Source organism: Carex rostrata, chromosome 1 (genome assembly GCF_964058835.1).
Source record: "Carex rostrata chromosome 1, lpCarRost1.2, whole genome shotgun sequence".
Classification (NCBI taxonomy): Eukaryota; Viridiplantae; Streptophyta; class Magnoliopsida; order Poales; family Cyperaceae; genus Carex; species Carex rostrata.
In genome coordinates, this window is record NC_135918.1 from 17,331,555 (window position 1) to 17,348,573 (window position 17,019).

Sequence of the window (17,019 nt, forward strand, 5' to 3'; positions counted from 1 at the left end):
ATATCCATTATGTTGAACGGTTTGGATCGACTGTTTGAAATTTGAAAACTTAAAAAATGGAGAGTGTAATTCGGTGTCACCAAAAAAGGATGTAATTGGATCCCTCCTCATAATATAGTAGAGAGTTGGCCGACATTTTCAGAGAATGGTTCAACCCGTGAAAATTACCATGTTCACCCCCAAATTTAATATTGTAAGTTGTAGAAATTTTTATTTTTACCAATTAAATAATTCTATTTTTTTGAAAATTAAAATTTTACCGTTATCAAATTTGAGTGTTTGCAGTTTCAAACTACGGACCAATTCTTGTTTTTTCTTTTTATCAGTCCACTGCATTTCTGATTTGTGAGAACTAATATTTTTAAATACAGTTTTGATACGGTATACGAATTTTCATACTGACTTATATAAATAGATTTTAAAATAAAGAATATACAACAACAACAGTCCACTTGAAAAAATATTTTAGTCCAATAAACAGCAGGCAGCAGCACTAGAAGCTCCGAGAGCATTAAAAAACACTTGTAAATGGGTAGAATTAATTGGGCTGCGGCCCATCACTAGATGGCTATTTATTGGGTAGAATCAGCCTCAGCACTAGAGGCACAAAAGCAGCCCATTTATGCCAAGCATTTACATTTACCTCCATTTATTGGGCTGCGCTGGAGTCCAACAACAACCGCTCCATCCGATTTGTAACTCACATCACATTTAGTTCCACAATTTCAAAATACACGTTATCAAAACCCTTGAGTGATGAAAGAAGTCAGGAGCTGAAAATTTTAACGGATGTGTATCCGCTGCTTTTCTAGTTAGAAAAGTAGATTCCTGCTATTTCTTTCTATCTATATTTCTCTTAAAAATTAACATATTTGGATTTCACTTATCCTATGTTCAAAATGTAATCTCATGTTCTCTGTAACTTTGAATTCTTGTATGAATGGAAATTGTCTAAGGGCGTGTTTGAAGCAAAAAAAGAAGAAGAGAGATCTAGAAAGAGAATCACATGGAAGAGAAAAAGAGAAGAGAGATAGAGAGAATAATAGGGGAAAAGCAGGAATTGGAAGAGCACCGGATTTTATTCCAATTTTAACGGGGACCCAGGTTCGAAACTCAGATAATGGATTCTGGATATATTTTAGTATATGGACTCAAATAATGAGTCTAGTAATGAGTTTTGAATATTTTTGAATCCGTACGTTTTTATCCTAAACTGTATATGTGGTTTGCATAGACATTTTTAATGTAGTAGCATGCTATATACACCTATGTGACCGCATGTTACAACACTGGTGGGAACTAAATGAAAATAAATTAGTAGACACGATAAGAAATCTGACAAGCAACACAATGTGAAATTATTAGATTGGCCCAGTTACAACATCACATTTTACAACAATGAGAATCAAATGATGCTTTGCTTTAATCCATCTCCTCACATTTTACAACACTGAGAATCAAATGATGCTTTGCTTTAATCCATCTCCTCTGAAAAGAAATTGTTGACTCTGAAATAGATATATTGGCAAAAGGTCGAATTTTATGTATATCTCTCAAAAGTTTTAATATTACGTATTTATCTCTCCAAAATCAATAATTACATTTTTTTTTTACCAAGAAGAAGGAAACATAGAAATGTGACTAAAACATAACATACGCTTTTTAAAAAAGATAGAAACACTAGCCTTAGAACGAAAAATAGAAAGTTAATGTTATATATAATGAATTCCGAAATTTTTTTAGTTAGCGCTCTAATAAATAAGAATTAAACAACTACCACCCAACTTCACAAATTTGAGTTTTTACCACGAATGCATACCCAGTTCGCACACCGATTTTTTGATGGACGGACTGGGTATGTGTACCAAAATTGATTTTTTTTAATATTTTTTTTTTGAAATTTTTATTATTCCATGCGCATCCTCAGTATGCGCACGGATTTTTTTTTTTTTTAGTTCTGTTATGAATTGTTTGAAATTTTTTGACTATTTTTTTTTGTTATGCGTATAATTTGTAGTATAAAACATTTATTGAATTATGCGTGTAATTTGTAGCAATTTGTGCACCAACTTAGTACAAAATTCTACTCAGATTGTGTGTATAATTTGTTGTAGTAATTTTTAGTTCATATTTAGTCAAAAAATTTATTTGTTAAATAAGTGCGTTTTATTTTCTACAATTTCACCCTCAAATTTTATATGTACATATAATTGTAAATACCACAGAACGAAACATAATAGAACATGCATACTGGGGATGCAGACGGAATAATAAAAAATTCAAAAAAATATTAAAAAATTAATTTCGGTACTCATATCCAGTTCGCGCACTAAAATAATCTGTGTGTGGACTGGATATGCGTTTGTGGTATAATTTAAAATCTGACTTATCGGGTGGTAATAATTTAATTCTGATTTATTAGGGTGGTAAATAAAAAAAAGTAATTAATTGAACAATTATGTGAGTTTGTATAATTTTTAAGAATACATATGTAATTATTAATTTTAGAGAGATAACTAGGAGAAACTTTTAAGAGATATAGATGAAGTTCTCCCTTGGGAAAATTATAATTTAAGTCACATCTGGAATCTTCACGCAATAAGTTAAGAGTGAGTGAGTCTATGGTACTATGCATATCACGGGTTGTTACTGTGTTATGGCTCTATATTCGAGTTTTCAAATCCTAACGGTCGATCCGAACCGTTCATCTTGTTCTCCATATTAATATGTGTTTGGAGACCAAATTTTATATTTTTTGAAATTTTTTTACTATTTTTTTAGATATTTAGAAAATCACTTGATCTGAAAATTCAGGACCATTCAAAAACAGTGATTTTCAATAAATCTAAAAATATAGTAAAAAAAATTTCAAAAAATGTAAAATTTGGTCTCCAAACACATATTAATATGAAGAACAAGATGAATGGTTCGGATCGACCGTTAGGATTTGAAAACTCGAATATAGAGCCGTAGCACGGTAACAAATCGTAATATGCATAGTACCATAGACTCACTCATAAGTTAAAGTTAAAGTTAAAGTTTGATAGTGTAGGGACCACCATATGCAGTGGCAGAGAAATGGACCTACAAATTAGTGATCTTTCAAAATTGAAATATTAAAAAACCTAAATGATTCGGTTGGTTGACCCAAAAAAAATAAAGAACGAATTGGTTAGCAGAAAAATAAGGTTATTTGTTTACTTTAATTTTAGAAATGGTAAAAATAAAAATTTTGGGTAACAAAATTCACTAATAAACTCTTCCAATCAAAGGTAACAATAATTGTAACAAATCCTATAAACACCCCCCTCATCAGAAAAGAAACGAGCCGAAATTTTTATTATTACCATAATAAAATAAAATAAACCAAAACATCTCTGTTTTGGAGAAATTTCATGTTTACCCAGGCTGTAGAGCTAAACAATCTGCGGTCCAAACCTGAAGTCCACATATTGAGTCTGCGGCCCCAACAATATATTTTTTTTTACACAAAATTTATTAAAAAAAAACAAAAGTTTGATTTCTATGCCATAAAATACAAAGAGGAATCTTGATGCCAGAAATAGATATCGATGTCAGAGCTTTTCACCCGCCTAGCGCCCTTTTATTCAATGAATCTTAATCCTCTAGAATTCATACTATGTAATTCACTAACAGGCGAATTTGTCAAAATTAAATTATGAGTTTGCCTCTTTTTCAACGGTAGTTGTAGCTTGTGACATGCATTGTTGTAATAATTATGTTGCATAAAATCAATAGAGTAAAAACTCTTCTCAATTTCTAGCCTTTTCTAGTTCTTTCAAAACCAGCAACAGCTCAATTTATTCAACTTCTTTTGAAAGACAGAGATGATTGAATTTTATAATAACACAATTTGCTTAATTGTCTTTAGTAATATATTTGTCAGAGAATAAAATTAAGATATAAATTTGTACTTTGTGGCACAGAAATCAATGTTTTCCCCTTTTTAGTAATAAATCTTCTAAAAAAATTGTTGTTGAGGCCACAGACCCAATTTGCGGACCTCAGTCCATGATCACAGATTATCTGTGCGGACTCCAATAATTGAGTCCATAGATTGGATCTGCGACATGGGTATTTTTCGAATTTTTCCAAATAGAGATGATTTGGTTTATTTTTTTTTAATATGCTATTAATAAAAACTCCCCCAAAAGGGAAATGATTTGATTTTTTTTAATATGTTATTTTTCGAATTCCCCAAAACCATTTATTTTCCTTGCCAACAATCCTCATATAATAATTTAGATAACACATTGTAATGTACAACCCAAGAGAAGAGAAATGAAACGAACCTTTTCTTGGGTTATATTTGGAATTTCTTTTTTTAAGGACAAAATTAAAAATAATTACCAAGAGGCCATTACAAATCTGGTTTGATGTAAAGCCATGAAAAAAAAAATAAAAGTCCTAAAAAAAATCGAATAATTATATAGAAAATCACACATACATATAAAAATTTGAACATAAATGAAATCTCACCCCTATACGTTAATTGAACCATATATATGTGCTGAATAGAGCCCGACATAGAATAAGGCGAGACAAATTTTTCAGGATGAAGCATAATTATATAATGATTTTATATACGAATATATGTTTGTAACTTATTTACAAAAGTTGACAAAAGAAGTATATTTGAAAAAAAAAAAAACTTGGTCCAGATAGGTAGATGTCCAACGTTGAACTAATGTGGCTTAATTGGCAGTTGATTGCATCCCTTGTAGAAAAGACAAGAAATGTGACTACAACATGGTATACACTTTTTGAAAAAAAAACAAGAACACTAGCCTTAGAAGGAAAAATAGAAGGGTAAAATGAGAATAAATAGAAAGTCAATGTTATATATAATGAATTGGACAATTATGTGAATTTGTACAATTTTTAAAAATAAATATGTAATTATTGATTTAGGAGGGATAAGTACCTAATATTGAAAATTTTAAAGAATATACATGAAATTCCCTTTGGGAAAATTATAATTTAAGTCAAATCTGTAATCTTCACGCAATAAGTTAAAGTTAAAGTTAAAGATAAAGTTAAAGATAAAGTTTGGTAGTATAGCGACCACCATATATATGCAGTGCCAGAGAAATGGACCTACAAATTAGTAATCTTTCAAAATTAAAATATTAAAAAACCTAAATGAATTGGTTGGCTGTCCTTCTCTACATATATATATATAATATACAGCTAGCTAATCTTTGATAATGCACAAAGTTATTACTAATTAGTAAACTTCTCCCTTCCTCTCTCCAATTTCTGAAATCAGAAAAAAGTTGAATCCACACAAACCCACTTTCTTTCAGTAGATGGCAGAAAAAATAGCCCTGGCCGGGCTTGGGTGGGTCGTGTCCCCTGTTGTGAAAGATCTCGTCAACAAGAGCATCTCCTACCTAGGAAGCGACATCGCCAGAGGCCTCGAAGATTTGGAGACGGTTCTCCTGCCACAGTTCGAGCTAACCATCGAAGCAGCGCAACACAGCCCCCATAACGCCAAGCTCACCAGGTGGCTGGCCCGTCTGAAGAATGCTTACTTTGACGCTGAGGCTATCCTCCACGAGCTCGAGTACAAGCATCTCAAACGCAAGGCCAAAGGAAAGGACAATAAGCTATTGGTACTGTTGGCCTATTCATGATCTTTTGTTATTTTATTTTATATTATATATTCAGTGGAAGGGTGAAATAGTAAAGAGAAGAAGAGTAGTAAAAATTTTCACACTATATTGATATTTTTCAACTTTCTTGGTGCCTGTTCGGATGATCACAATTTCATGGGAATTAAGTGAAATTTGGCTCAATTTTTTGCTTTTTTCCCAACTGCTTTCGGATGGCCCGTTTCTTCCCAATGAGTTTCCACTTTTTTTTTCTCGAACCGCGCGTTCCCATCTTAGTTCATTTCTGTTGGGAAAAATTCTGTTAGCTCAAAGTGAATATTTTTTTTTCATCCTTCCCTCTCCTCACACTTTTTCTCTACTCAGTGTCTGCCACTTTACTTTTCTCTCTCACACACACAACAACAACTCTTTATGTGTGTTTGGATCACTCAAGAATAGAGCTATTCTTGGGTTAGCTCCACTATTCTCAAATCTTGGTGATCCAAACACAAATTTGCAAATAGGATTAGCTCAAGAATAGCTCTATTCTACTAATCCAAAGAAATGGTGGGTTAGCAAGAATAGCTCTAGTGGGGTTAGTGATATTAATAAAATATTTGATTCCTCTCAATTAAAGTATGTTTAAATATTAAATTAGTACTAAATATAATATAATATAATATTAGATCAGTATTAAATAAAATATTTGTGTAAATATTAAATATAATATAATATCAATTTAAAATATAGATTAGTATTAAATAAATATAATATTAAATAAAATATTAGATTAAATATCATGTCGTACAGTCGTAGTCATTTAAATAATAAATATAATATAATATTAGTTTAAATATTATATTAATATTAAATAAATATAATACCATATTAGATTAGTATTAAATAAAATATTAGATTAAATATAATATAATATTAGTTTAAATATTAAATGTAATACAGTATTAATTTAAATGTTAAATGTAATATAATATTAGTTTAAATATTAAATGTAATATAATATTAATTTAAATATTAGATTAATAATTAAATAACTATAATATCAAATTAGATTAATATTAAATAAAATATTAATTTAAATATTATATTAGTATTAAATAAATATAGTATTAGTTTAAATATTAAATGTTAAATGTAATATAATATTAGTTTAAATATTAAATGTAATATAATATTAATTTAAATATTAGATTAATAATTAAATAACTATAATATCAAATTAGATTAATATTAAATAAAATATTAATTTAAATATTATATTAGTATTAAATTAATATAATATAATATAATATTTTTTTGAATATTAAATAAATATAATATAATATTTTTTTGAATATTAAATGTAATATAATATTACTTTAAATATTAGATTAGTATTAAATTTAATATTAGATTAGTATTAAAAATTAAAAATAAAATAATATTAGTTTAATATTAGATTAGTATTAAATTTAATATTAAATTAAATATTAAAAATTAAAAATAAAATAATATTAGTTTAAATATTAGATTAGTATTAAATTTAATATTAAATTTAATATTAATTTAAAAATAAAATAATATTAGTTTAAATATTAATATAATATAATATTAATTTAAATATTAGATTGAAGTATTATTGAAAAATATGATGATTTATATATAATTAACAAGTCATTATAAATATAAAAGTTAGTTGAAAAAATAAAAACAAATAAATCATTATTATATTTCTTCCGTCCATTTGCTATTCCTAACATACAATCCAAACAACATTTCTACTAATTCGGAATAGCCAAAGTTAGTGCTATTCTTGAATCCCTTGGGTTAGCACTATTCTCAATCACTAACCCAAAAATCGCTATTCTTGAGCTATTCCTTGCACGATCCAAACGTAAGTAGCTTGTACTAAATTCTATTTCAATTGTGTGACAAATCACATAGCTAGTGTCCGGACCAGGTTTTTTTTTTCTTTTACATATACAAATTATATATAAATTCTTTGTACAAATCAAATGGTGTTGTACATAATTATAGAAATACAAATTACATTTTTTTTACAAATTACATGCTTATGATCATCTATGTATAAAAAATATTTGTACATAATTATTATTTGTACGTAATTGTTTTTGTGCATAATTATTTGTTCAAATCAATGGTTCGAATACGGTTGTACATAATTACATAATTATAGAAATTACAAATTACAAACTTTTTTTTAGGTACAAATTACATGCTTATTGATCCTCTATATATTGAAATTACAAATAACATAATTATTTTTGTACAATTATTTTTTCTTATTTTAAATACATAATTTAAATAGAAATACATATTTTTAACATAAAGCATGATTTCCCACAACTAATCCTATAGTACAACCGAACACTCATATTAACACATTTCTATAATTAATCCCAAGCATACTATTATCTATGGGTTCTCACTTTTTCAAAAGTGATTTCTCATCCCGTCAAATCTCATCCCGTATAATCCCGTGACAACCAAACAGGCCCTTACATATTACGAATGATAACTCATCTATTTATAGGCTACATGATGCCTTTTAGATATCCTAGAACATAAATAACATTAATCATGACACAATTATCAAATACATGAATTGCACATTCCAACATGACCCTAGAAACCATAAACATTTAATATATTTAGAAAACCCAAAATATATTTGTCACACCCCGACAGCAGGGAAGACAACCTGCCGCGCTCATCAGCGCTAAGCGATTTCTATTATCATACATAACCATATATATATACAAACATTACCAATGACATAACTTACTTTTTCTTTTCTTTTTTTCGCAAGTTCCGCAGTCCTAAAATTCGACATCATCTTTCCTCATCTTGCATTTTGTACCTGGAACCCACCAAAGTGGAAAAATGTGAGAGATGGAAAATCTCAAAGTGCGGTATTCAGTTCCAGTCGAGTTATTCGTAGATCAAACCAACTAAGTTAAGCCACATCGAGTCCAAAATGAAAAGACAACATCAATAATTCAAATTTCAAGAAACATCTTGCAAAACATAACCAAACCAGAGTATCTTATAATTAAACTAGTTGCACAAGAATAAAAATATTCATTTGTCTCAATGCCTTATTATAACTATTAGTTCTTGATATTTAACTAGTAATCGTGCTCGTGCACAGCAACGGGAGCAAATTATGTAGTAGAAAATATTAAGCTCCTTAATAAGGAGGAGAGATAATTTAAATCAAATTTGTAGAGAAAAATAGTTAAATACTATATTTATCTACAAGATAACACATATGAACTCTAGTGTAGTGGTAAGAATTTTGGCACCAACAGAACCCACCTGGGTTCGAATCTCGCCTTCAGCAGAAAAAAAGAAAAAGGGTGCGCGGTGCATAGGCTCGGTCCGCAGGTGCCGTGCGTGGTTCAGAGGCGCAGTCCACGGGTGCGGCGCGCGGTCTACAGGCACTGGGATCATATGCGGCGCGACCAATGCATACTTAAGTGTTGAAGCTCATAATTTGGAAAATTCATCTATGTGCGATCTGAAAATTCAACGGTTGAGCATCACTCCGAAAAAAAAACAGTAAATCAGGACCCTTACAGGATCTAGACATTAAGCTCCTTAATAAGGAGGAGAGATACCTATGTATTTTTCTAAATGCAATAATGTATATGTAAAAACAATTAACAAAGTCACAGAAACAAATCACCAACAATTCTAAACCGTAGTACTTAAATGTAAGTTCACATATCAAGTAGCATATTATAAATAAAAGCATGCAATGTTCACAATCATATCAAACATTTTTCTGGTCGTGTTCAATCCAAATATGGCGCCTACACAGCCCTGCTATGCGCTACCCGAATATGGCGCCTACACAGCCCAGCTATGCGCTACCCGAATATGGCGCCTACACAGCCCTGCTATGCGCTACCCGAATATGGCGCCTACACAGCCCAGCTATGCGCTACCCGAATATGGCGCCTACACAGCCCAGCTATGCGCTACCCGAATATTTCATAATTCAATTCAAATGCTTCCAATAACATTATACCGAAATTTCAGAAAACACGGTGATGTCTCACATGCAACATTATACATTCATGTTTGAGAAAATATAATCATTTATTTATATCAAACTATTCTAAATAATAACAAGCATCTATAGTTCGACTAACAAACAAGAGATCAACAAGCATCAAACAATAAATTAGCAACCAAGGAAACTGACACATGATTCAATTAATGTCAAGCCAATCAATTGAAATCAAATTATGGTCTAATCTTAGAAATTAATACGAAACCATTCAATACCATACTTGAGGTTTATGCATATATACTTGTCTAAATTATAACATCTCGTCTAAAGATTGTCACCATGCATACTGATTTGGTTAACAATTCACTACAAAAGTTATTAGAATATCTACTAATTTCTAATGCAATTCATTTCTATAAACTCTACAGTTTATGTCATGCAAGCAGAATTTGTTTGCACCAAATTCATGGTTCAGGTTTTATTTCGTCATGCATGTACTAATTACAAAATTTGTATATAGTTATTGCTTCTTACATTATATCACATATTTATGCGATGCAAATTTGAACCATAACCATATAACTTATCTACACTTATCTAGAAATCCATCAAACGATTCGACAATTAAAAGCAAGCTACCCACAAGCACAGTCATCACACAACAACAATATCAAGCAAACAATAAAACTCACAAACAAACAACAAAAATAAAATTAGTTAGAATGATCAAGGAATAACTCGAAATCCGCACCTCTTTAACGATGGGCATGAAAAGGCTCGAAGTCCATTCACTGTTCAGAATCGAGTCAATCCAGTCGTTCGAGAGCAGCCACATGAACACAAGCAATCAACTAATCAAAGCTACATGTTGTCGCCTTCTTTGACTTTCTCGCTTCTCGGCCACGTCGAGCTATCGACACCTCTTCTTTCACCTCTTTTCTCCCCTCATTCTCCTCTTTTCAATTTCCATTTCTCTCTTAATTTCTCCTTTTCTATTCCACTCTAATTTTCCCCTCTTTTTGTTTCCTTTTTGTTTCCGATATTCACTTTTAAATTTTCTCTCTACCCGTCCTTTTCACCATGGTCAAAATAAGATGAAAATAGTTAATCGGCAAAGAGAAGGTGAGTGGAGTTACCAGGTGGCATTAAACAAAATGTCAATGTTGTTACACGTGCCTATTCATGCAAAATGGTCTTATTAAAAGGAATTAACTTATTTTTCTCCTTATTCTAATAACTAGTTATTTTGCACTAAACCCCTTATATTATTGGAAATAACTTAGCCTTTATATACTATGTTTTCAATTCACATGATGTCACAATAAATTTAAAATACTTCAAACTAGTCTAACTATTTTACAAGTAAAATGGAATTAATTAATATTTATAATCAATTTTACCATTCTATAATGTAAATTTAAATATATTTCCATATTTTCAAAGTTTCTGATTTTAGCATAAACACAATTTATCAATCAAAATTTGTTACCGATTTTACAATTGTCTATTTCTAAATAAATTTTTCCTATGTATATCTAGTGCACTAATTTCAAATTATTGAAATACAGAGATTTATAATATACTTGAAAATCTAGAGATATTTCTTAAACACACTTTATATTAAGTTAAGATAAATTTTCATATATTAAAATTGGGCTGTTACAATATTAAGTCAAACATTTGACTAATTGACCAATTTAATTAGTTTACTATTTCTCAAACTAAAACATTAATTTCAACAGATACGTCTCTCCTCTAAACCCATTATCAAACCTCTTGCAAAATTCGCCGACCAGGTGGCAAAAAAGGCTTCTCTGTTGTCTTCTCAAAAGAGAAAGTTGTTGAGTCGACTGAACAAGCTCAAGGAAATTGCAGCAGAAGCCAAGGATTTGCGTGATCTACTGGGAAACAATTCTGTAATAGCCAGTAATAACCGTCCTGTCAGCACCTTTCTCCTTGCTCACAAAGTTTTTGGTCGTGATGGAGAACGTGACCATATAATTAAATTTCTGTTGGATGATGGAGATCGTTACTCGGTTATTGCGATAACCGGCATGGGTGGTGCTGGCAAGACTACACTTGCACAGTACATTTATAATGATCCAAGGGTAAAGAAACACTTTCCTATCAGAATGTGGATCTGCATATCCCGAAACTTAGATATCACTGAATGCACAAAGGAAATGATTGAGTGTGTCTCAGGAGAGAAATGCCCTAATATACGCAATTTAAGTGTCCTACAAAACAAACTCCTAGAAATGTTATCTGAATCTGACAATATCATGCTCGTACTAGATGATGTTTGGTATGATAAAGAAGTAGGAGAAAATGAATGGGACAACCTCTTAAAACCATTTGCTTTCCGTGGAGCAAAATGTAAAATTGTGGTAACTAGTCGTACATCATGGTCCTTTCCTAATGCATTACAACCTAGCAAACTTACTGAGTTGAGTGATCTGGCACTTGATGATTTCATATCACTTTTGAGATATCATGCAATTGATGGTTTGCTCAGTAATCCACAATTAAAGAATGATTTGAGTGATTTGAGTGATATTGTGGACCAGATTGCTAAAAGTATGAGTAAATCACCTTTGGCAGCAAAGGTTGTTGGTAACCAGCTGCGTAAACAGCCAAATATCTCGTTTTGGCGAGCTACTCTAGAAAATGTCGACTTGAGCGACACTAGAAAGATTTTGATGTGGAGCTTTCATCACTTCGATGTGCAATTACAACGATGCTTCTTATTTTGTAGTGTTTTTCCCAAAGGTAGAAGATTTGATAATGAGCTGTGTTATTATTGGGTGGCACTTGATTTTATCCAGCCCTCAGATGATAATAGAAATGTTGAAGATATATGTTTGGAATACTTTGAAATAATGATAGCGAACTCTATTTTTCACCCGGTGGATGAAACTCATAAATGGTATACCATGCATGATCTCTTTCACGATCTTGCAGAAAACCTCTCTGTTGGAGATTGCTTTAGGGTAACAAATGTTGAGAGAGAAATTCCTTCAACTGTGCAGCATGTATTTATCAGAGTTAACAATGAAATTCTGAAAGAGAAAGTATCTAGTATATGTAATTTAAGTAACTTGCGTACCCTTATCTTGGGTAATCCATTTATTGACGATATTAGTGAAATATTTCCCAAGATATCTACAGAAAAATTTAGAAACTTGAGGGTATTGGAAGTATGCTCCAGGGGCTATAAAACACTGCCAAGAGTTCTAGGAGATTTTAGGAGCTTACGGTTGCTAGATATATGCATGAGTTCAATTGAGGAGTTGCCAGATTCAATATTGCAACTCTATCATCTTCAGTTTCTACTTTTACCCTCATGTGTAAAGAATCTTCCAACAAAATTGTGTAACTTGATCAAGTTGCGACACATTGAGCTGTATGGCAGTGATGATAATAAGGTCAATACCTTACCTCCAGTACCTTACCTGGGCAAATTAACTTCACTCCAAAGTTTGGATGAATTCCATGTGAGAAAAGAGGAAGGATACAAGCTACAACAACTGGGATGTTTGAAGGAGATTGGTGGCTCTCTAAAAATAGTAAATCTAGAGAATGTTAGAGATAAAGAAGAAGCTATTCAGGCGAGGCTAATTGAAAAACCCAAACTTAAAAAGCTGGAGTTGGTGTGGGCTGAGTCAGCTGAAATTAATGACTTAGAAATAGAGGTTATTGAGGCCCTACAAACTCCTACAAACCTAGAGTGGCTTAGAATTGATGGGTATAGGGGATCCACATATCCAACCTGGTTGCAGGAAGGTTTCTTTATAGAGAATGCAAAAGGTGTCAGATTTTACAATTGTAATGCTCTGACAATTCTTCCTCCAAATTTTCATCAATACCGCCATTGCTCTGAAATCGTTCTTCAAAATTTAGGGGCTTTGAGAGAATTATCTACTTTTCCAGAATGCCTTGCTACGTTATCGATCATTAAATGTCCGTGTTTGATTTTAATATGTGAGAATGAGTTGCGAGTAAATGAAAACCAGAGCATAATGGAAAGTGGATTTCTGGAATTTTTTGTTGATGGTGATACAGATGCACTTGATCATGAACTTAAAAGCTTTAAGCAAACGATCTCAGTAGAAAACTATGGAGAGGAGCTTCAAATTTTGGAAAGCTCTGTACGGGATAATGCATGGGAGCACTCCCAAAATATAAATGTAAATAGAGCTTGGTGGACTTGTCATGTGGAACGGATGAACTTTATTTTCAGATGCAACACTCGAGCAAATAAATTGAAATTACCCTCCATGCTTCGCATCCTTCATCTTGGCTATTGTTGTATATCTGATGGAGCATTGTCGGATTGCCTGAGAGAAATGGTAACTCTTGAGGAACTATACCTATCAGGCATCATGACAATAACCACACTTCCACCAATACAAGTCTTAGAATCTCTACAGAGCCTCCGAGTAGTAGAGATAAAACACTGTTGGTATCTAAGATCACTCGGTGGTCTGCATGCAATCCCTCATCTCCAGCACTTTTTGATAGTCAGTTGTTGGTGTGTGGACATGTTTAGAAAGTCATTGCAACAATTGGACAAGTTCAAGCAAGTTGTTCCAATAGTCAGTGACAATTCACCGCTGCCCCCCACTCTGCAGTCCCTTAAAATTATATCTTGTGTAGTTCCTCAGGCTATTTTAAACAGCAATTTTCCATTCCTCCAGGATGTTGCAATTAACAATTGCATCTTGCAAGGATTCTTATCAATTCGGCAGATAACCTCACTTAAATCATTGGTGCTTTATAACTGTTACGGTCTTAGAGTCATTCAGGGCTTAGAATCTCGTCCTTCTATTAATGAGCTTGCGCTACTTCAACTTCCAGATCTTTCTGTAGAATCTGTTCTGGAGTCTTGGCAAGGTTGCCGACAACAACTATCTATCAGTAGCTTGGCGATGTTGAACAAACTTTTATCATCCCAAGATTTTTTTGCTCCGCGAGTTTTGTGTATAAATAATTGCGAAGAAGAAGAAATATCATTTGAGAAATCTGATCACCTTCAATCTATCAAGACTCTTGCATTTTTCGATTGCAAAACACAGTACCTACCAATAACTTTGAGTGGCTTCTCTACGCTCAAGTACATAAGTTTCGAAGGCTGTCCCAAAATATCAAGGTTGCCAGAACTGCCAGGATCAGTCCAAGGGATTACAATAAGTGGTTGTCCAGTGTTAAGGGAAAGGTGTCAGCCAAATGGTGTAGACTGGCACAAGATTCAATGCATACAAGATAGAGTGATTGAATGATTTCAGAAGGGCTCCAACCTTTGTCCCCTTCTTGCAATAGGTAATAGCTCTTTTTCTCTCTGTTTTATTTATTTCTTTCTTTCTTTTTGCTCTTTTTTTAGTTTTTTTTTCCTTTTTTTTGTTTTCATTTTTCTCGATTCTTTGCATGATATTTGACTAAACATCATTGCATTTACATAACTTTTTCAGGAATAACATTAAATCTTTGGAAAAATTCTCAAAGGATGACCTGTTCAGCAATAACATTAGAGTTAGGTAGGTACTTGATTGGAGTTTTTTTACTGCTAAAATTCTTATTCGAGCATGTTTTTGTTTACTTGTTATGAATAAATCAAAGTTCACGAGGTTTTAGTTTGACTCCTAAATGCAAAATCACTAATTTAACTCAAAATTATTTAATATAATCTATTGGGCTCTCCTTTTTTTTTTTCTTATGCTTTCAGTACATTAATGTTTTATGAATATGACAAATTGAATTTATATAGTATATACAATGGCAAAAACCAAGAAAAAACAGAGGCAGTACCGATGCCGATGCAAATGCTGAAGAGGGGGTCGCCTCCAAAAAAAGTGAAGCTACCCCATTGAATCCGGAAAAATAGAAGGAAAGGTATATTTTCATTACATATGGATTGGGTACCAGTATCACATTTTTTTTTTCATTTACTAGTATCACATTCTGTCCTGTGTACACCTACATACATCTTGTTTGGTTTAATCCTTCTAAGCATGTATATTGCTCTGGCACTTTTGTTTTTGGCTAAAATTTGAACAGGTTATTAGTGTTAGTATCTGTTGAGGAATAAGAGAATTGTGTCAAAAAATCATCATAGGCTTATTTAGGAAGGAATTTAGCTAGCTAGCATCCAAAATATAGCTGCTAGAACTTAATTGTATACCTAGCTTAATTGTTGTAATTAGACATATACAAAATCTAGCATTTTACGAAAGAAACAAATCAATAACAAATCAATAAAATCGGACTATAAATATCCATGTAATGTTCATGTAATAGATCATAACAAATCAATAAAAGTTCATTCTTCATTTCTCAAATCTTAACAGTATTTTTCTTTCGATGCACTGGCCATGAGCGATTTGGTAGCCCTAGTGAAATATAACCCCAAATGTTGCCAATAGTTTTAGTTGTTTATTTATCTGATTTTGTTCTTACCAAAGAGTTTGATTTTCTTTTCCTCTTTGAAAATTAAGGAATGCTTCTTCCAACGGCTAAATGCTCTTTCTAACAGCTCTTGAGCCTTACATCCATTATAATAGAACTTCGGTATGTATTGTAAACTTATGAGAAATTATATAATCAGTGCAAATTTAATTTCTTTCAATTTCATCGCAATTTCAAATAGTTCTCTTCCTCATTTCTCCCTTCAGTTTTACTTAATTTATATCGGCTTTTGAGAAATTTGTGTGGGGCCTCGGTAATATTTTTGTTTTGTGTTTTAACTAGCACAGGACAAAGAGGCGGCCTCAAGGAACTCCAATGGAGATTCAAGGTATTTGCAATCCATTTTCTCTATTTTCCTATTAATCTGATTAAATTTTTAAGTCGTATTTTTATCTGGTTGCTTACTCTTGCTGTCCCAGAAGGAGAGAGCAGGAGGAATTCGAGCTTTTTTTTTAATTTGATGAGGATGAAGAAGAAAACAGCAGGCATGTCCCGATCTGAAATTGAGTTGTCCTACAATGTTATTTACTAAAATATCTCTGAGGAGTATCAAACAACAAAATAATTAGTCAAAGCATCTCATAAGATTTGCTTATCTCCCTTTTTATTGCCAGTTCTTTGTCTAGATTGACTGTTTCTTTTTTTTCTTTTTTTTTTTGTCATTTATGTTATAGGGGATACGAACAAGACACCAGTTAAAATTAGAATTCAAGAGTGATGATGAGAGACACCCAACACATGTGCGTGATGCCATCATTCATCACCTCATTGGTTAACTCTTATTCTTTTTTTATAACATAGATTTCTCCAATTCTCAAACTTGTTTGACTGTTCATCATAGGATGGTATTGAAGTGATACGTACAAGAATTTCATAAAATATAAACCAAAGTGCTGACTGTATTTT

General features: G+C 31.8%; 1 protein-coding gene across 8 annotated transcripts in view; it reads left to right on the forward strand.

The window, feature by feature from the left end:
• Positions 1 to 5,257: 5,257 nt before the first annotated feature.
• LOC144561698 (disease resistance protein RGA2-like) overlaps positions 5,258 to 17,019 on the forward strand; it is a 40,894-nt gene continuing 29,132 nt past the window's right edge. For 4 of the 8 annotated variants that reach the window (XM_078310767.1, XM_078310806.1, XM_078310797.1 and 1 more), the window contains exons 1-7: positions 5,258 to 5,636; positions 11,394 to 14,970; positions 15,120 to 15,185; positions 15,416 to 15,540; positions 16,143 to 16,215; positions 16,401 to 16,441; positions 16,533 to 16,884. In XM_078310767.1, the coding sequence (XP_078166893.1) occupies positions 5,331 to 5,636; positions 11,394 to 14,930 (3,843 nt within the window). In that variant the 5' untranslated portion in view covers positions 5,258 to 5,330 and the 3' untranslated portion in view covers positions 14,931 to 14,970; positions 15,120 to 15,185; positions 15,416 to 15,540; ... (1 more) ...; positions 16,401 to 16,441; positions 16,533 to 16,884. Of the gene's footprint in view, positions 5,637 to 11,393; positions 14,971 to 15,119; positions 15,186 to 15,415; positions 15,541 to 16,142; positions 16,216 to 16,395; positions 16,442 to 16,532; positions 16,885 to 17,019 lie in introns of all 8 variants that reach the window. The other 4 variants (XM_078310775.1, XM_078310782.1, XM_078310816.1 and 1 more) reach the window with 4 other exon arrangements.